Source organism: Pseudorca crassidens, chromosome 8 (genome assembly GCF_039906515.1).
Source record: "Pseudorca crassidens isolate mPseCra1 chromosome 8, mPseCra1.hap1, whole genome shotgun sequence".
NCBI classification, from domain to species: Eukaryota; Metazoa; Chordata; class Mammalia; order Artiodactyla; family Delphinidae; genus Pseudorca; species Pseudorca crassidens.
The window spans coordinates 26,502,005-26,523,767 of record NC_090303.1 but is presented as its reverse complement, the minus strand read 5'-3'; the positions used below and the strand labels follow the sequence as shown (position 1 = coordinate 26,523,767).

The window sequence follows — 21,763 nt, the reverse complement described above, 5'->3', positions numbered from 1 at the left end:
TGAGAAATTAAAAAACGTAATTGAGGGCTTCCCTGGTGGTGCAGTGGTTGAGAGTCCGCCTGCCGATGCAGGGGACACGGGTTCGTGCCGCGGTCCGGGAAGATCCCACATGCCGCGGAGCGGCTAGGCCCATGAGCCATGGCCGCTGAGCCTGCGCGTCGAGAGCCTGTGCTCCGCAACGGGAGAGGCCACAACAGTGAGAGGCCCGCGTACCGCCAAAAAAAAAAAAAAAACGTAATTGAGGTCGCAATCAATTGACAAGGGAGCAGAAGCTGAAATAGAAATGTGGAAGGAGTTCTAGACAGATGACTAAGCAATAATACCTAGCAGTACCTCGACACAGTGGAGTTGGTCAGAAGATGTAGGTTTTAGATGATGACCTTGGTTAAGTCACCTCTCTGTAGGGTGGCTAGATAAAATAACGGATGCCCGGGCTTCCCTGGTGGCGCAGTGGCTGAGAGTCTGCCTGCTGATGCGGGGGACGCGGGTTCGTGCCCCGGTCCGGGAGGATCCCACGTGCCGCGGAGCGGCTGGGCCCGTGAGCCATGGCCGCTGAGCCTGCGCGTCCGGGGCCTGTGCTCCGCAGCGGGAGAGGCCACAACAGTGAGAGGCCCACATACCGCAAAAAATAATAATAATAATAAAAAAATAAAGGATGCTCAATTAAAATTCAGTTTCATATAGAGAAGAATTTTTTAGTGTAAGTATGTGATACTTGGGAAATATTTACATTCAAATGTGTGGTTTTTTAATCAAAATTCAACTTTAACGGGATGTCCTGTATTTCTTTTTCCTAAATTGGTTAACTTTATCTCTCAGGCTCTGAGTTTGTGAGAAAATATGAGAAATCAACTTCCCCACTACCTCACAGAATTGTGAGGATCAAACAGTCTGTTTCATATATTAATGTTGGGTTGGCCAAAAAGTTCGTTCAGGTTTTTCCATATTATCTTACAGAAAAACCCGAGCACACTTTTTGGCCAACCCAATACAAATGTAGAATTTTGTAATTGTCATTTTTTTAATTCTGTAAACTACCTTTAAAAGATGTTGCCACATTATTGTAAATAAAGTGTTTTGTAGAAATTAGAATTCTCTGACTCACAATAGAGTCTAAAAAAATAGTCTTTGTCAGTGTTAAGATGCTACTTAGAACAGGGCTACGTGATGTGAGTGGCTTAAGCAGGTATATACCCAATAGCCTGGGTATAAATCCCGCTGCCATCAATTGAAGTGGTGGTAAGCTTTGGAAAACAGTCACAGACTTGAGCTGTGAAACGAGGATAAAATGGTTAAATTGTAGAATTGTTAAGAGGAAAAAGGAATGAAATATGTTTCTTATTTTCTAAAATGTGTAGGAGAAAGTCAGTGATGGTTAGCCACCCTCATGATTTCCATTTGTTAGGTTGTTTAAACTGCATGGTGACAACTACTGCTTCCATATAAGGAGGGCTCTAGAGCTGACATAATATAAAGGCACCTCTGCAGAGTGATTCTGAATAGCAGCTTGGTAATTAGTGGGAATTCGTACTCTAACATCTGTCCTTAGACTGAATATCAATAAATTGTCTGTTTTCTAATTTGGTTGATAATGTATGGAAATAAGCTATAAAAATGACTTGTATGTCTTTTTTCTTTTTTCCCCTCTTTCTCCTCTGCAAATTAGAAGGTAGGTAGGCTGGCTGTGTGATAATAGAAGGAACATTATACTGAGGGAAGAGAAGTTCTTGATTCGTATTAAAGCTGCCATCAGCATAGGTGTGTACTTCCGCTAAGTCATGTTCTATCTGTGAACCTATTTCTTCAGCAGTAATTTGGGATGATTGAAGAATGTGATTTCCAGGGCAGACACTATCTTTATTTACTTACGCATTTAGACCTTTAGCATTTGCTAAGTTCACAGTCTTTGTTCTGTAGGATGATAACTAGAGGGGCTTGCCTTAGCTATACAGCTTGTTTCATGGCAGAGTAAAGCTGGAACCCATGTCTGGTGACATCTTCATTGAATATGTGATGACTGGACAATCAGTTTCATTTATGAGTGCTTTCCTTTAGAAGCCCTTGATTTATATAAATTTACCTTAATGCTAGTAAAACTGCTTTCAAGAGCTATCAACTTTGTGAATTTTTATGCATCATAGAAACGGTACATACAAACTACGCATTTCATCTATTAGTGTCTCTTGAAATTGTACCAATTACGGTAGTAATTGGGATTGTAATCAGGACTTAGTGGCTTGTCAAAATGCCAATGTAGGCAGCTTACTCTTTTTAGATAATTAGTTGCACTTAAAAAAAAAGAAAGAAAACTAAAAATTTCCTAAATTTCATATTACATTTTAAAAATATCTTATTAATCATTTGTTCTTTCTTCATCCTCCTTCATTTGTTCATTTCAAAAACGTGGGTTTACAGTACAGGAACCTAACATATGTTGAATTAGTTTTAAATATTCCTTAGGGAGACACTTCCTTGTTCTTATATCTGCTAGGATTTTGGTAGAAGAAAATGCAAAAGGACCTGTGTGCAAAGTATATAGAAGGACATATTTTTGCCATGCGGATAGCCAGTTGTTCTTGAGCTGCTTAACTCTTTTTTTTTTTTTTTTTTTTTTTTGCGGTACGCGGGCCTCTCACTGTTGTGGCCTCTCCCGTTGCGGAGCACAGGCTCCGGACGCGCAGGCTCAACGGCCATGGCTCACAGGCCCAGCCGCTCCGCGACATGTGGGATCTTCCCGGACCGGGGCACTAACCCGCGTCCCCTGCATCAGCAGGCGGACTCTCAACCACTGCACCACCAGGGAAGCCCCTCTTTTTGAAAATACTTTAAAAATGTTTTAAACAGCAAATAGCAGATGACAAAGTAGTCCAAAGAATCCTTTTTTGGTTATTTAAGAAGGGAGCATTTGACAGATTTCTGGTTGATTTGAAGAAAACAAGATAACAGTGGATCTTCAACATTTTGGGGCATTTATAGAAGAACTGCTTTCATTGATCAATTATCTTAAAAAAATACCTGTATTTTTGTTTTTTACTTTGATATTTGTGAATGGATACAAAGTTTAACTATAAATATGTTTAACTACATTTGTTGATTGCTGTATAAATACACTTTATGTTGAAATGATTACTTTATTGGTTTTTTTATGCTAATAATGATTAAAGTCCAGTGTATCAGTTAGGACTAGTATTAGCTACCAGTTAAAGAAAAGCCAGAACAATGGTGATTTCAACACTATGGAGGTTTGTTTCTCACTCAAGTCAAAGTATATCAGTTACAGAGACCAGGACTGATAAGGAAGCTTCACATATAAGGGGTTGACAACTCCTATCATTTCTCTGTCATCCTCTGAGTAAATTGTCTGCTGCAGTGTCCACCGCTGTTGCTTGTGTTTTTTCTTAAGGGACTAAGAGTGGTATTCCCTCCCTTTTTAAGGCACTTTCTGGAAGTCATACAAAACCTTTCACGTGACATTGGCCAGAGTTTAGTGGTCTCATGGTCACAGTTAGCTTCAAGGCGCCATGTACACAGCTAAAAAGCACAAGCTATACCAAGGAGGAAGGGGAGAAGAGATATTGGGAGACAAAAAATCTCTGTCATGCTTCCTCTACTCTTTCTGTGAGTTTTGGCTTTTTTAGATTCTACCAGTAAGTGATGTCATACAGTATTTGTCTTTCTGTCTGACTTAGCCCTCATAAAAGTGTATCAAATCAACACATTGTACACCTTAAACTTACACAATGTTATATCTGAATTATAGCTCAATAAAAAAAGATAAAATGAGAAAAACATAAAAATGAATACAAGAATTTAGTGACAGACATAGGATATAAGTTAAGATGACTAATTTTTTTTTTTTTTTTTTTTTTTTTTTTGCGGTACGTGGGCCTCTCACTGTTGTGGCCTCTCCTGTTGCGGAGCACAGGCTCCGGATGCGCAGGCTCAATGGCCATGGCTCACGGGCCCAGCTGCTATGCGGCATGTGGGATCCTCCCGGACCAGGGCACGAACCCGTGTCCCCTGACTCGGCAGGCGGACCCCCAACCACTGCGCCACCAGGGAAGCCCTAAGATGACTAATTTTTAATTTGGATATGAGAATGCTTACTGAAATAAAATATCAGAAATATTTTTATTTGGGGGCTAAAATGATGAGTTTGACTTAGAATAGTAAAATTTGATGTATTGACAGGAGAGTCCACAATAATTCTATTTACACCCAAGCACAAGGTTTATATTCTGAATTACATGATTTGCTTTTCTATATACCATCAATAAGTTGTGTTGTCTAAGGGACACATCTTATATATATACAAATTAATGTATTATTTTGAAATTCTCACATGATGCTGATTTACAGAGGTATTTCTGTAGCCTTATTTTTGTTTCCTTTTACATAACCTCATCTCCTACCTGAGTCTGTCTTATTTTTCTCATGTAAGGGTTGCAGAGTTGCTAACTTTGCAATCAACTATGGATCCAGTCACACTTAAACTGATGAAATGATTTCACAGGTGAGAGCAGTTAAGTAGGATGCTAATATGAAAATGGAAGGTGCTCTTAATTTGATGGGGGATAACACTGTATATAAAATATGTGAATAAGTTTAGTTTAAAAGCTTTAGCTCTTTGTAACTTCTAAAATATCTCATTCTGTTCCTTTTTCTTTGATATATTGCTAAATTTGTATACCTTATGCTGTCCATTTTTAGATGCATAGAACCATCTTTGATATGTAATTCATTTTATGTTCAGTATATTTTATTAAGAAAAATTAAAAACATTTTTGTCAAAAATTCAGACTTTTTAAGTACTTCTCTCAGATATACCAAATATAAAATTTCTAAGAAATATATCCTTACCCCATTATCTAAGAAGATTTACTGACATAAAAATAGGAAATTTGTTCCTGTCGAATCATTGTTTGTTTTTATAAATATGTCATTATCATCACCTAACTGGATTTATTTGCTTGCAAAAACAGAAAGCTTTTTCTCTGTTGGAGTTCACATTTTTCTCTATGTAGCACACATCTGCAATTATTTTCCAGTAAATCCTTCTCATCTTTTACTTCATAGAACGTAATGTGTTCAAGTTTATTTTTGAGCCACAGCTAATAACTACATATGGACCATCTAAATGATTAAGTCTTTGTGTACCATTTACTTTATGGAATATTTCACTTAACCACACAACTTGACCTTGTTATCTGTTACTTCTGTTGACAAACAAATATCCCTTGTTAAATGGAAATGTTTTACCTGGTCTATCTGACATCTACAGAATTACCAGAAAATCACTTTGTAATAAGTACTTTAATTTTTAAAACTATGATCATTTATCCTTGGCTTTAATACTGTGTATCTGTATGTGAGTTTCCAATACTTATTTTTCTATAAATTAGAGAAGTGTTCTGGACATATTAGAGTGGAGATACCAAAGGTGCTCTCAAGGCAATATAACACTATCATTGAACTTCAAGTCTCATTGTTCAGAAACAGTATTAAAATCTAAAAAGAATCTGATTATGTCAATATAGTCAAGTGTGAGTTGGAAGGAAGAAAACTGATAAGAACAAGCAAAACTGCTGTTTCTGAAGAAATTGAGGTATCCTAAGGATTCAGATACCAGTAGGAGAGAATTTTGCTCTGGAGGAGCTCACAGGTAGATGAGACAGAAAAAATATAAAGACATAAACACACAATGCAAAGAGACATCTAATAAATTTATTAAAAAGTTATCTGGAGTTAACTTAGATTATCACTTCTCCAGTAAAATTAAACAGTCTGGAACTGTTCACTTAATTCCATTTGACTCACTTGCTGTGGCCTTGAGGCCATCCAAAAACTCTAAACCAGCCTACATTTTGAGTTTTGTCTCTTACTGTACAGTTAAACCTTCACCATGTACCCCAAATTGCCTTTTTTTCCCCTTTTTAAACTCTTTAATTTCATTTTATTTTCTACAACCTGCCCCCCCCCCCTTTTTCCTATCTCTATATGCTTTGATCCCAGACCCCCATTTCTGGTCATATGCATCTTATCCATCATTCAAAATAGAATACAGACATGTGAAGGCTTTCCTAAAAGCAATCTTTCTTTATTTTGTTCTCTCAGAGAACTTGGTTTTTATCTAGATGACAACAGCTATCAAATTTTTTCTTCCTTCAGAATTTATTTTCATATGCTCTTTTTTAAAAAACATGGCAATATAAGTAAGCGCAGGTAAAGAGGTATATAAATCTATATCTATACCTGTATCTATATCTATATCTAATGTGTGTGTGCGCGTGCCCCGTAGCACCTAAGGCAGAGCCTTGCATATAGTGAAGAATAGGGATTTGCTGAATTAAGCTAGATAAACAAGTCAGGATCATATCACAGCTGAAAACAAGTTATCACAGTAGAACTTCAGAGAATCAGTTTCTAAATAAAATGAAACAAGGGGAAAAATGCAGATAGGAAACAGAGTTACCATTATCTGTGTCCCTGCCTATACACCTTTCCCATCCTGCCCTCTTCCTTCTGCCAGTATTCTCCGGGGGTTTCTGGGGTAACCTCTTGAAGTCAGTTTTTAGATTCCTAGGAAGTTTTTTGACTGTGTGACACCAGCCTGCATCATGGGGAGGGGGTAGGATGGGAAAATGGTATGAGGTTCCAAGCCCTAGTCATAAGACTATGCATTTACGTAGTTAAAATCTAAGCACATTTTATAGTAATCTATTATTTTAAAGTAGTTCCAGTGACTCAGTGATGCTGTTTTCAAATATCCACATATGGAGTACTTAGTATTGTGCCACCACTAGTTCTGAATGTTTACGTGTATAAATAATTGAATCTTAGCTGTAACCCTTGGAGGTGGAAACTGTTACCCCCGTTTTACTGGAAAAGGTTAAGTAACTTATCCAATGAAAATCTAGGTAGACTAGCTCTAAAACTTCTCTCTTAAGTGCGACACTAGGCTATTTCCAGTCAGAGAAGAAAATTTTGAAGGGAGAAGGGAATAGGCTCTTCTTACTAGCATTTACCCAGCTGGAATGACTGCCTTCAGCCTGTGGATCCCACTGGTGGTTCTACGCTGTAAAGCTTCAGTTGTTCAGGATTTGAAAACTTGATCTGGGAATGGTTATTGTTTGGGGACCAGTTACTGTTCAGAAACATATGTGTACCCTGAAATTCATCATTGATCCATGAAAGATGAGACAGTCATCACAACCGCCTAGATTCTAGCAATACAAATATTATATAGCAATAAGCAGTTTCCTAGGGCCAAAATAATCCTCTCCTAAGAAGACAATATAAGAAAAAATAGTGAAATAGACTTCAAATATTCCATGAAGCTTTTGCCTCGTGCACTTTCTCCGAGCTTTAAAACTTGACTCGGGTCTATGTCACTGGGTACAGTTCTGACCTGTATCAGGCTATTAATTCAGTTCCATACACAATAGCTAGCACAACAGAGACTATAAATATTTCTCTCAGGTGGAACTCCTACTTAGTAGGTAAATCAGTTGGTTGGGGTAAGTCTGGTCCATGAGGTTTCCAGAGACTGAGGGTTCCATCTATCTGCCATTCCTTAGGTTGTTGCCCTCATCTGTAGGATCAAAACTGGATCAATACTACTACATCCACAGTTGAGGCCAAAAGTAAAGGGGAAAAAACTGGAAGGCAAGCAGCATGACCCCCAAATTGTACATGTGTCACTTCTGCTCACATGCTATTGACTAAAATTTTATAACATGACCCCACCTTGGCAAAAGAGACTGAGAAGTACAGTTTCTTGTGGGCAGCCAACTAAAACTTTAGGGTTACTTTTACCAGAAGGAAAAACAAAAGTGTATTTTGAAGGCCTGTCACAGTCTGTTCCTCTGGGAGTGTAAGTATCTGTGCACACTTTCCCATACATAGAACATACTCACTTCCTTTCCACAGGAGATGTTCCAAAGTCCCAACAAGTTGGTACCTTCAGCTCAAAATTCAGGATCTCCAGGTCACATGCAATTCTCTCCATCATGCGGATATGACTTTTCCTAATTTGGCTACCTAACAACGCAGCAGAATACCCGTTACTTACTCTGCCCTATTCCCATCACTGACCAGATATCTAATAGGCAATGGTGCTGTCTTCTGGATGACAATAAAAACTTCCATATGGAGAAAGTGAGAGGGAAAAAGAGAGCAATCACTGGTCCATGATATGTATCATAATCCTCCAGGCAAGGAAATATAAAGACCTCCTACTCCTGCATAAAGTTTCTTGGTTAGCCCATCTGACGGTTCCCGGTAGTGTTCTGTGGTTGCAACTCTCTTGTCTGTAACCCTTTCAAGCACATGTGAAGGGGCGTGCTTGGGGTTTCTGGTGCAGGTTTAGAGCTCAAAAACTGCTTTAGGGTTCACAACAGTTGCAGGATTTCTGCAGACTAGGTTTGTGCTTTCTTTGGTAACACAAATATCAGTGACAACACGTGGTTGGCTTCCAATTTTTTTCTTCTAGCGAGTTTCTTGTGCAAGCAACCCCAGCCCTAGGATTTAGTCTAGAAGTCATTCTTAAGCTCAACGTGCTATACATTTACTGGGTTCTGTATTTAGCCCTTTCTTATCTCTCTCATCTTAAAGGTGGCTTACTTGACAACATTGCTGAGAACAGAACATAGTAGTGGACATTATTCATCTTTACGTTGTCTATCTGTACCTGTGGCAGAGGCTGCTGGCTGTCTACGAAAGTTCTGTCCTCCCGTTCTAGCCTAATGTTTTGCTTTTGGGCATGACTGCCTAGCCAGGACCACTCTTGCATCTGTGTAGGACCATGTGACTAGTTCTTACCAGCAGAATATGAGTGAAAGTGAAATATGTGTCACTTCAAATCTGAGGTTGTTAGGACTTGGTTGTTCCTTCTCCTTGGAACTTCCTGCCTCCCTCTGTCAGCTGCATGTCACTGTCCTAGGTGACCTTGGAAACCAAGCATTGAAGAATGCAAAAGCTGCACCAGCTACAGGTCTCTGAATACCTGTTTGGAGCAGAATCTATGCCTTGTGACTAGTAGTATCTAACTTAATCTGCTCGATGAGACAAATAATCTTTACTGTGCAGAAACAGAAGATTTGAGGTTGCTCAAGTCACTTTGTGTTACCATAGCTAATACAGAATTCTCTTTCTATGTTTAGGGTTTCCCAGGTTAAAAGTTTTATTGGGGAGCAGAGCCTCTCTGCTGCCCCAAAATCTGAAGAGGACAGCTATTTGCTTTCCAAGAGGCACTGACACCTTGACATGTGTACATAACCCTCACTCTGTTATGTACCTGACCTTTGATGGGGGAGCCATGATGCAAATAAATTAGGGACTGTGTAGAATCCATACTGAGACGGTAGTAGTTGCTCAGCAACACTCAGATTCCAGGAAATTTTGTGAGCTGTGCAGTACACATTTATTGAATTAATTTTTCCTTAGAAGAACAGTCCAAATTCATTATCTTGGCTAGCAATTCAGAACCATGACTAATACTTCATAGGAGATGATTGAGACAAGCCTAAAAAAAGTGATTCACATAAAATAAATTAGATCCAGGCAGTAGAAACAGGGTTGGTTTTTATAGGCATTTTTGAGTATGTGAAATTTACTTTTTTTGTCTTTCCATGAGACTAAAAATTGAAGTCTTTCAGAATTAGAAAATGCATTTTAAGTTAATTGGAAATGCAATTAGATGTCATTTGAAATAGTGTTTCTACCAAGGGAATCAGCCCTCAATTCATCATTTTGTACTTTATTGTCTCCTAGCAGAAATTTTAAAAATTGATACTCTGAATAGAGTATCAATTAGAAAATGATATTAGACCATATTAACTTAGACCGTATTAACTAGAAAATGCCTCTACAATCTGCATACTTTCTCAAGAATATTTCAGTATCCTAAGTTAACGTACAGGTAAACACCTTTTTTAACTCAGTGGTTTGATACTGACATAGCACACCCTAAATGTCATGTGAAGTAGAAATGTCATCAGATAGATTTAGTCAGATACACCCACAGTTCATTTTTTGTCAGGAAAAAAAAGCACAAATGATCATTATCACCATTAATGATGGCATTCAGAAATGAGATGCCCACATTGTAGGCTGTCATTTCCACTCCTTTCTCCTGTCATTCCAAAATCTTACTGGAAAGCAAAAGGGACATCTAAAATGAGTGACATTTCACTTTTTACAGGGACTGTGGAAGCTCCGATTTCCTTCCATGGAGCCTTTATTGTACCTCATTATGAAACTGATTATTTCAGGGAATTGCAGTGTATGGTTATTATCTGTTTTTACTATTTGACCTTCCATATTTCTGAGCCTATATATATAACGTACCATGTAAGTACCACAGTGGGATTTTACAACAAACTAATTAGTAATATCACAGGAGAAACTACATTATTTAATTTTAAAATAATATAAATAATTTAATGTAACCGAGGGATATTTCCTAATAGTAAATGTCTCAGCAGACTTCTAAGGGAACATTATTAATATTTTTAAATAGAAACCATCTAAGATTATAAAACATGTTAAAAATGTAATGGTCTGGCTCCTACTGTAAATTATAGCCCTTTTTTCTGTCTTTAAAGAAATAAATTTTATAGAACATAGTAATATATATCAGAGTTCATTTCAATTAGCAGTTATACTGAAAACAGATCCTAGGTGAATGTGCTCTGCAAAAAATTCAGAAATCTAATTTAAGCGTGACTTTCAAATTCCAGTTTTTTGACCACTTTCAACTCATGATGGCCACTATTATATTGGCGGTGGTGATTAATCTCACTTCTCAACTCATCAGAATATTTATGTAAGTCTGAGTCCAGTCAGGAGAGAGATAACACAATGTCTTGAACAGGAAAAGTTAAATTTTTTTTAAGGATAATTTTATTTTTTTTAATTAAATTATTTATTTTTGGCTGTGTTGGGTCTTCGTTTCTGTGCGCAGGCTTTCTCTCGTTGCGGCAAGCGGGAGCTACTCTTCGTTGTGATGTGCAGGCTTCTCACTGCGGTGGCTTCTCTTGTTGCGGAGCACGGGCTCTAGGCGTGTGGGCTTCACTAGTTATGGCTCGCGGGCTCAGTAGTTGTGGCTCACGGGCTTAGTTGCTCCATGGCATGTGGAATCTTACCGGACCAGGGATCGAACCCATGTCCCCTTCATTGGCAGGTGGATTCTTAACCACTACGCCACCAGGGAAGTCCTAAAAGTTACTTTTTTAATAGAGAATTATTAATTACAGCAGGGATTAAGGAGGGATTGGCTAGAAGTATAGAGAACTCTAAATAATATTGGACTAGCAGGTGAAATATTATATAATTTAATATAATAACTACCACCCATAGGGCAGAAATAGCCCAAGGAAGAGACTTTGGTCCCCCAGTGCCCCTGGATTGAGATGCAGATCTTTTTACAGAGGACATGGTCGTGATCCGCCAAATGTCAGAGAAGGTACTACAGTGTCACACTGGTAGGACTTGCTGGAAGTTCACCCTCTAAAAGATTCCTGGTGTCTCATCAGAGGCTCTCCACTACAAAAATACCCAGGGGTACTGCTGGAGCACCAGAGAGCTCTCCAGAAGCCTTGGTCTGGAGAAGCTACCCACGAGCTCTGGAGAATACTCAAGCACTGCAGGAGCCAAACACCAGGAAAGCTACATTTGCTGCCAGAGCGTTTGAGCAAACAAACCAGACCAGGAATCAAAAACCACTTTCTCATTCAGCATCTTTCTTTCTTCATCTGTGGACAAAGCTTAAGATTGTGCTTGTGAGTAAAAGAAAAATATTTGAAGGACCCAGAGATATTTTCATAGAACAAGATAAATGGGTGAATTCGGAGCTGAGGCAATAAATGTACAATCAGCATAACAGTATACTAAAAGAAGAATAGAAGTTATTTAAATATGTAGTTATTACAAAGACCCTATCTTGGGGAGTTAGATAATAGTTGAAAGTGAACTGATATGTCTGCCTGCATGCTTGTAGCTTAATTCTAGTGCTACCACACACACACAAAAAAAGTCATTTTATCTCACTGGCTCTACGTTTCTGCAAATGCAAATGGAAAGAATTAAAGTAAATTTACCATTTCAGTTGCATTGACTGTATCAGTAAATGGTTGTTGGGGGAGTGCTATATTTAAACTTAGCTGTTTCTTATAAATGTGATTAGTCACTTAAAATGAATAAATTGTTTTATAATATAGCTGCTAATAAGAAAGAAAATTCACAGTCAAGGAGAGGCTCAGTAGTATATGTTTTTGACATATCCTAAATGGCCAAATTATCCTAGTTGGCTAATAAACGTGATTCTCAGAAAAGTTCTATGTAATTTTCATCATTTCTCAATAAATAAAACGGCAAAATAGATTGAAGGGCATAAGTCACATGCATTATTATTAGGAATTTTCCAAAGAGTCATATGTTTAAAAGTGTTCAAGGAGAGGAGGACTTCAGCATAAAATTATCATCCAATTCATCAGCATTTATTGTTCTCCATTGGGTCTAAGGGGTGCGCGCGCGCGCGTGTGTGTGTGTGTGTGTGTAAAGCTTTGTAAAGTATTTTACAAAAGTATTTTAGATTTAATTAGAATAGTGTAAATTAATTGCATTTAAAAAGCAATACAGTTAGATGTACTATTTTTCTGTTTACTGCAAAATGATAAAGGCTCTGAAACTAACAGAAGATTCTTTTGTTTTTAAGTTTATTATTATTTTTTAAAATTTATTTTGGTTGTGCCAGGTCTTAGTTGCGGCAAGCAGGCTCCTTAGTTGTGGCTCGTGGGCTACTGTAGTTGTGGCACATGTGCTCCTTAGTTGCAGCTGCTGGGCTCCTTAGTCACGGCTTGTGGGCTGTGCTCCTTAGTTGTGGCACGTGTGCCCCTTAGTTGTGGCTGGCGGGCTTCTTAGTTGCGGCACGTGTGCTTCTTAGTTGTGGCTAGTGGGCTCCTTAGTTGTGGCATGCAAACTCTTAATTGGGGCATGCAAGTGGGATCTAGTTCCCTGACCAGGGATCGAACCCACATCCCCTGCGTTAGAAGGCAGATTCTTAACCACTGTGCCACCAGGGAAGTCTCCTAACAGAAGGTTCTTGAATCTGTACTTGAATTACTTCAGATCATTCAAATAAATATCAGGAAAAGTTTTTGTGCGGTTATGTTAATTATAATGTAACTTTTAAATGATAATTTCAAATGGGCTGGCCATTATCAAATATGGGAATAATAAGGTTAAAAAATTATGCTATTATGTGATAACAATCCAAGAAAAACAATCTTTTTGTAGACCAAGATAATGTAGCATTGAATGAAAATATAAGAATCAAATAATTGTAAGTACAGTTTTCATTAGTGGCAAATAAATTTTCTTTTAAGGTAAATTTTTCTGTTAGTAGAGAAGAAAGAAAATGTATAACCTCTGGACACCTGGTAAAACACATTCATTGTCACCCAGAAAATCCCAATTGTGAACAAGTTATTTCTGAAATAATATGAAAAAGAAATTGACTTATACAACTTTCTTTTGTATTGCTGTGTTGTTTTAAATTTTAAAAAAGAAAAACGTTAAGGGCATAAAAATGGTATCTCCCATTTTAACATTACTGTGGATAAGCAGAATGTGTCCTTGGTGCTTTGTGACTTTTAAAATTATTACTTTCCTAGATAAAATCTAATATTGGGTCAGCCAAAAGGTCTGTTCAGTTTTTTTCTGTAAGATGGCTCTAGTAGCACTTAGTTGTCTTTAACTTCATTTGAAACAATTTTGTTAGACAATATGTGACAGCTGTCATATCAGCGTGCATTTAAAAAAGACTTATCAAAATTGGTGAACTTTTGTGTAGCCATTTTAATACTGATGATGGAAGAAAAAAAAGCAACATTTTTGGCATATTATGCTTCATTATTTCAAGAAAGGTAAAAACGCAACAGAAATGCAAAAAAAAATTGTGCAGTGTATGGAGAAGGTGCTGTGACTGATCGAACGTGTCGAAAGTGGTTTGTGAAGTTTCGTGCTGGAGATTTCTTGCTGGAGGATGCTCCAAGGTCGGGTAGACCAGTTGTTGATAGCGATAAAATGGAGACATTAATTGAGAACAATCAACATTATAACGCGTGGGACATAGCCGACATACTCAAAATATCCAAATAAGCATTGAAAATCATTTGTACCAGCTTAGTTATGTTCATCGCTTTGATGTCTGGGTTCCACGTAAGTTAAGCGAAGAAACCTTCTTGACCATATTTCCGCATGCGATTCTCTACTTAAACGTAATGAAAACAAATTGTGACGGGCGATGAAAAGTGGATACTGTACAATAATGTGGAATGGGAACAGATCATGGGATAAGTGAAGTGAACCACCACCAACCACACCAAAGGCCAGTCTTCATCAAAAGAAGGTGATGTTGTGTATATGGTAGGACTGGAAAGGAGTCCTCTATTATGAGCTCCTTCCAGAAAACCAAACGATTAATTCCAACAAGTACCGCTCCCAATTAGACCAACTGAAAGCAGCACTCGACAAAAAGCGTCCAGAATTAGTCAACAGAAAACACATAATCTTCCATCAGGATAATGCAAGACCACATGTTTCTCTGATGACCAGGCAAAAACTGTTACAGCTTGGCTGGGAAGTTCTGATTCATCCGCTGTATTCACCGGACATCATACCTTCGGATTTCCATTTATTTCGGTCTTTAAAAAATTCTCTTAATGGAAAAAATTTCAATTCCTTGGAAGACTGTAAAAGGCACCTGGAACAGTTCTTTGCTCAAAAAGATAAAAAATTTTGGGGAAATGAAATTACGAAGTTGCCTGAAAAATAGCAGAAAGTAGTAGAACAAAAAGGTGAATACGTTTTTCAACAAAGTTCTTGGTGAAAATGAAAAATCTGTCTTTTATTTTTACTTAAAAACCGAAGGCACTTTTTGGCCAACCCAATAGTTTGATTTAACTTCTCTATTTGAAGTTTAAATTCTCTCTCTCGCTCTCTCACTCTCTTGCTGTCTCTCAATCACTTTCTCTCTCTCTCTCTTTTTTTAAGCTTCTCCATGGGTTGATAACAGTAGAACTCCAAACAAGATTGACCTTTATGATGTACGCAGGAGACCATGGTAAGAATTTTGGGGTAGCCATGAAAAGATGAAAAAGACAAAATAAGGTTTCTTTTTTTTTGTTTGTTAAAAAGTTGCAAGGGATCTTTCCATTATTAGGATGAGTATTGTCTGATTATTTCAAAACCTCTTTTTTTCCCTTTTATACATTTGAATTTTTTATACATTTATACTTTAAAACAGTTAAAGCTAAATGAAGATGATGAGTTCAATGGGCAGTGATAATAAAGTTGTTGAAATGATTCATCAAATGCATTTCAAATGGACTACTTTCAGTTTTATAGTCAATGTCATTTCTAAATCTCTTTTAGCTGGTGGGGATTTCTATTGAAAGTCTCCCAGTTTGCTTGGAGTAGGGCTCTAATAATCAACATCTAGATAGAGTAGAATATAGTTTGCCTCTGGTGGTGAACTAATGAGAACTAGCCCCAAGGTAAGAGCTGCCCCTAGTTATAGTCATATAGCTTATGTTTCATTTTTCAAAAAAAAAAGTTTATTTGTTCCTTACTACTAAATAAACTCATTTTCCTAACATATGAATCAAAAAATACCAAATACATTATAATTACACTCACTGGGAAACAATTATTAAACTCGTGCATTTTAATTCATTTTTTGAATGTGTTTAATCGTGTGGTTCTATATTTTTTAATGAGTTCACATGTTATACAATATAGTGCTTTGTAACCTACTCTTTCATATCAATATCTTTTCATAAGAGACACAGTACCATCATTTTAAAAGAATGACCAGATGGTAACTTATTTTAAAAATCCCCTATTATTGGACATTTAGGTTATTTCTGACTTTTTGCTAGGGTTCAGACAAATTGTAAGAGACATAATAGTTGATTCAAAGAAAGGCTTTTAAAATGCCCTATTAAACGTCCCAGTAGCAATTTACATAAACACCAACCATGTATAATAGTACCAGGTATTATTAATCCACATATTATTCTTGACAATATTTCTCTAAGTTAGTGGCTTTGGAGCCATGGGTTGTTGAGTGGAGGCAAAGCCTATGACATCACATGATTTGGGTTCAGGAACCAGTTGTTTCGGCGGAAACTTAGAAACTAGGTCCCAGCTAGAAGAGGCAGACGATATCCTGTCCTCCGTCTTCCTCATGGAGAGGCATGTCAGGACCATTTGTCAAGATGCTAGACATGAACTAGATTTGCCTTCCACTGGAATATCCCAGCAACCCTGCCATTTTACCTTCTAATAGAAAAACAAACTTGAATGCAAGCTGTAAACTCTGTTTCATGAACATATAGTGCTGAATAGTTACTAATTGTGCTGAATGTTGCCTGAAAACTTATTGGCAAGTTATCTGGCAGGCTTCTGAGAAGTTAGAATCTTGGACAATAAGTAGAACACTGAGTTCAGATGCAGCTCTTCTTGTTGGGGAAGGCAGGTCCCCACTTCCCATCAGCCTGTGGCCAGGCAACATGAGTTTTCGGGATCATTCACCTGTAGTTAAGTTTATCTCTACAGTGGCTGAACTATTCTCCTTGAGTCTCTTTTCACGTGCAGAGATTCTGAATCTGTAGGGCTGGGGTTGAGTGTGGAAATCAGCATTTTGAACTGGCTCTCCAGGTGATTTTTAAGATAATATAAAGTCTGTGAACCACTACTTGAAACTCTTGGAAGTAACATTATATATTGTTTTTAATTACTTTATTGTCCCTTTGTCAGTCTTTATTGTCCCTTTGTCAGATTAGACCACTCATCTATTTTTGCCGGGTTTTTTTGTGTGTGTTTAAATATATGATACAATCTTATTATTTGTTTTTATTATTATTATTCTTTATTTATGTATTTATTTATTTATTTAGTTTTGGCTGCATTGGGTCTTTGTTGCTGCTCACGGGCTTTCTCTAGTTGTGGTGAGCGGGGGCTACTGTTTGTTGCGGTGCGCGGGCCTCTCATTGTGGTGGCTTCTCATTGAAGAGCACGGGCTCTAGGTGTGAGGGCTTCAGTAGTTGTGGCAAGTGGGCTCAGCATTTGTGGCTCGTGGGCTCTAGAGCGCAGGCTCAGTAGTTGTGGTGCACGGGCTTAGTTGCTCCGTGGCATGTGGGATCTTCCCGGACCAGGGTTCAAACCCATGTCCCCTGCATCGGCAGGCAGATTCTTAACCACTGCGCCAGCAGGGAAGCCCTATTATTATTCTTTAGAGTGAGTTTTAGAACCTATGGTCAGCAAAATGGAATTTAGGATAACTTTTTTTTTTTTTTTTTAAGGGAAATGTTCTTCCAGATGTTAATTTCTTTTGCTCCTAGTATTAAAGCACATCTCTTATTCCTTTGTTATAAATATCTGTAAAACATACCTTATGTATTATGCCTCTGACATTTCTTTTATGTTAAATGTAGCTTTTCTAAAGTTGATGTTACAGAATTGTGAATAAAAGAGCATCGTCTACCTAGATAGAATGGAAGTAGGGCCTTGCTTGGAAAATATCTCAGAGATTAGTAAATAGCAGTTCAACAAATATCAATGCTTGATATTTTACAAGAGAAAAACTTATTCGTATGATATTTGTTACAGGTACATCCAAGGAGCCGCATCTCCTAAAGACATGCTTATTCTGGTTGACGTGTGAGTAGTTAAATATTACGTAATTTTCATATACTGAGAATATAGGGAGGAGTTTTAGATAACAGTAGTAGGTTGGGACTAGAAAATAGGTTGAAAAAAAGACAAGGAATAATTATGATGGCTTTTATATCCAGACAAAGAAATCAAATTAAGGCAGTAACAAAACAAACAAAAATTCTCTTATTGAAAATGAGAGGAATCTATGTCAAAATTGAAAATTATGGCTTGGTTCTAAATCTGAACTTTTTGAAAAATTATTGATTTGCTTCCAGTTTTTTGCTTTATATCTTAAACAATATGAAAGTACATGGTTGCTAAATCCAAGCTGTTTCTGCTTCCATAAAAAGTAGAATAATTAGGGCTTCCCTGGTGGCGCAGTGGTTGAGAGTCCGCCTGCCGATGCAGGGGACACGGGTTCGTGCCCCGTCCGGGAAGATCCCACATGCCGCGGAGCGGCTGGGCCCGTGAGCCATGGCCGCTGAGCCTGCGCGTCCGGAACCTGTGCTCCGCAACGGGAGAGGCCACAACAGTGAGAGGCCCGCATACCGCAAAAAAAAAAAAAAAAAAAAAAAAAATAAAAGTAGAATAATTAGTTGTCACTTAGTTATTAACGATTCAGATATCTTTTAGGGATTGGCCACAAAATATCAATAGATAAATATTACATATATTGAATGGCAATACTAGGCCTTTCTCAAGGGCAATGCTGAAATACAAGAAAGAATCTCATGAGTTTTTATATTGGTCATTTTATTTTTTTGTCACATTGCTTCAAGTTAGGGGGTGTGTGTGTGTGCGCACGCGCGTGTGTGTGTAATCTTCCAATAAGATAGAAGGTGAAACGGTAGAACATAGTGAAGAATATATCCTGCTTTGGAGATTTAGTTTTTAAGAGCAATACCAAGGAACTAAAAACGTGAGGTATAAAATGCTTATATTATTTTCCCTGAGAGAATAAAAATATACCCTCATCTGTTCTTTGCCACTGGAAGAAACAGAATCTAGTGTTTTATAGGCAACTAAATTCATTTCATAGGATAGTGTCAGCGTTTGAAAATTTCTCCATTATAATGTGAATTGAATAAGTTTAAAATCTTATAACCTTGCCTGAGAAAGAGAAGATAACTGAATTTGACAAATGTAACAAATATTAAATCTCATTTCATTTGTTACAATGCATTTAAACTTCATCTTGTTTTAATTAAGTTATTATAGAGTTTGTACATATGCTAATCCTTGATATTCTTCTGAAATATAAATCTGAATGGTAATGCAATATGTTATAATCCTATTGGATATATGCTAATTTCCTGAAATAATTTCTTTTATTAAAATCTTTGGAACCCATGTCGGATACCAAGTGGGATAAAAATGTAGATGAAGTTGTAATGCCATTTTTAAAAATTATTTCAACGGAAATGTGTTGAGGGTATCCTATATACAATGTGATGATACAAAGATGATTAAGACATGGTCCCTGATCTCAAAGATGATTCAGATGTATTAGTGAAATTAAACCATATTCACATCAGTAAATTAAAACAATTGTAGGAAGTGAGAGATATAAAGTATGACACAGCACTGAAGGAATACATAGATGAGAGAGCACATTTCATTTTAAAGTGTCAGGAAAGACTTCATTAAGGAGATAAAATTGGAATTGAATCCTTATAGCTAAGATTTAACAAGGCAGGCATGGGAAGGGAGAGGAAAGAGAGTGGAATTTCAGATGGAAGGATGACAGAAGCAAAGTGGCATAGATGAGACATCTGATAACAGCTAGAAAAGTAAAACTGGGAAGAAGTTGGCAACTAGAGACATAAAAGTGGAAGTTAATTGCCTAGAGATGAGCCCTGCAAATAGATGTGGTCATACAGGATCATAAAATATGTAGAGACAAGAAAAATGAAGACTAAACCCCAAAGAATATCTACTTTAGGGTATAAAACAAAGCATTGCATTTACAAATCTATTATCAAATTATTATGCTGCTTCATAATTATTGGTTTAATCAAGTCAAACAATGAGCTCCCTAGGGCAATGACTGTATCTATTAACCTCTGTAGCCCTCACTACTAACTTGGCTAACAGAGCTGGTATTCAGTGTATATTTCCTCAATAAGTGAATATGCCATGAGTATCCACAGTTTCTTAAAATTGTCACTTGACGTGTAATTTTCATTGTAGTTAGAAAAATATACATTCTGATGCTTGTTGGAAAGAAAGACAAGATTTTTTGTAATTTATTTCTACTTGCTATCAAAAATAGGACTTTTTCTACTACTGGTTTTTTGAAGACAAAATTATTTGAATATTATTATCTAGAGTCAGTGCATAAGTTGCGTTTCCTTAGGGTGTATGATGTTAATTAACTACATGGTCATTAACATGTGTGGACTCATTTTTTTTATAGGAGTGGGAGTGTTAGTGGATTGACACTTAAACTGATCCGAACATCTGTCTCTGAAATGTTGGAAACCCTCTCAGATGATGATTTTGTGAACGTAGCTTCAGTAAGTATATGATGACTGCATTTTTGCTGAGTACAATCTACAATTTTTATCTCCCTCTGGTTTTAAATACTTTATAGTGTTTTGTCATAGATAGGCTGAGATATTTCTGGTCCTATTACAAGACTGTCTTACGGAGCTATCCTCTCTTGTTACTCATTCTCCCATACTTCCACACAAAGGTCCTTTCTGAATGTTTGAGGATTTACCCATGAATGGAGTGATTGAAGGAATGAACATGAAGGAAAAAATTATATATATTCTCTTTGACTCAGAGGTGCTTAAACAGTTGACGTGAACCCCCGTACTCATTGATATCATTGTAACTCCCAATAAATAGTGACTCGGCAGTGTAATCGTATGGCAATTTTCTGTTCATTGTAACGCTCCTTTTTCATACTGGACACATATCCATAATGTATTATGTTTTTAAAGGTTTTTTTTATTATGAACATGAGAACCAATAGATATTTGAATGTGCTTTCTTAAAATTCTTGTTTCCAGGAACCATTTTAGACTTTCCTCCTCATAGCTAGAGAGCATTGAACTCTGAAGCAAATAAAACAGGACAAAATGAATGTTACTGTATCTCACTTTAATTCATAGAATTTTGGCAGAAAATTTCATGGCCATGTACTGGTTGATATAATTTCACATCTGAAGTGGTTATATTCATAGAGATGCACGTGAGGGAAGAGGTATTTGTGGTGAGGTCATTTTGTACTGAACATAAGAGAATGGATCTACCTCTAAAACCACATGGGAGGAAGTTAAAGCAGCTGGCCTACAGTCAATTTACTCCCTTCACTGGAAGGGTACCCCCTGGAAAAAAGTAGGCAGAGGAACTGAATATAGTCTCTTGTCAACCAGAGCCTCAAGTAACTAGATAAATCATATTTACTAAGAGGAAGAGGAATCACTCCAAAAATGCTTTTAGCAGGATATTCCCTAGCTAAGGGTAACTCATAAATAGAGCCCAAGATCAATGAAGCAGGATTCCTTTAAAACTATCTAGCAGGTAATATAACTCTCTGGGTAATAAACTGGAGATATTTCATAGTTTAAATACTCACCCTGCAAAGCTCTTTTTGAGACCGCTTTCATCTGGGCCCAGAGGAATGTCTCCAATACAGTAATGTAGGACCTGGTCTATTAGTTTTCTGAGGCTGCTGTAACAGAATAACACAGACTGGGTAACTTAAACTACAGAAATTTTTCTGTCACAGTTCTGGAGGCTGGAAGTCCAAGATCAAGGTGCCGGCAGGGTCAGTTTCTACTGAGGCCTCTTTCCTTGGCTTGCAGATGGCTGCCCTCTTGCTACCACTTCATATGGTCATCCCTCTGTGCAGACTAGTGTCTCTTCCTCTTCTTATAAGGACACAAGTCATAGTGGTTTATACCCTCACCCTAATGGCCTCATTTTTAACTTACTCACCTCTTTCAAGAACTTATCTATGATTACTGTTACATTTGGAGGTACCAGGGATTGGGACTTCACCATAGGAATTTGAGGGGGACACAGTTCAGCT

The 21,763-nt window shown here is 37.4% G+C and overlaps 1 protein-coding gene across 6 annotated transcripts in view; it reads left to right on the top strand.

Moving 5' to 3' along the window:
* The window catches only part of CACNA2D1 (calcium voltage-gated channel auxiliary subunit alpha2delta 1), a 512,643-nt gene that overhangs the window by 369,768 nt on the left and 121,112 nt on the right, over positions 1-21,763 (top strand). For all 6 annotated transcript variants that reach the window (XM_067746078.1, XM_067746077.1, XM_067746079.1 and 3 more), the window contains 3 exons: positions 15,055-15,124; positions 17,674-17,724; positions 20,138-20,237. In XM_067746078.1, coding sequence (XP_067602179.1) covers positions 15,055-15,124; positions 17,674-17,724; positions 20,138-20,237 — 221 coding nt within the window. The remainder of the gene's footprint in view (positions 1-15,054; positions 15,125-17,673; positions 17,725-20,137; positions 20,238-21,763) is intronic.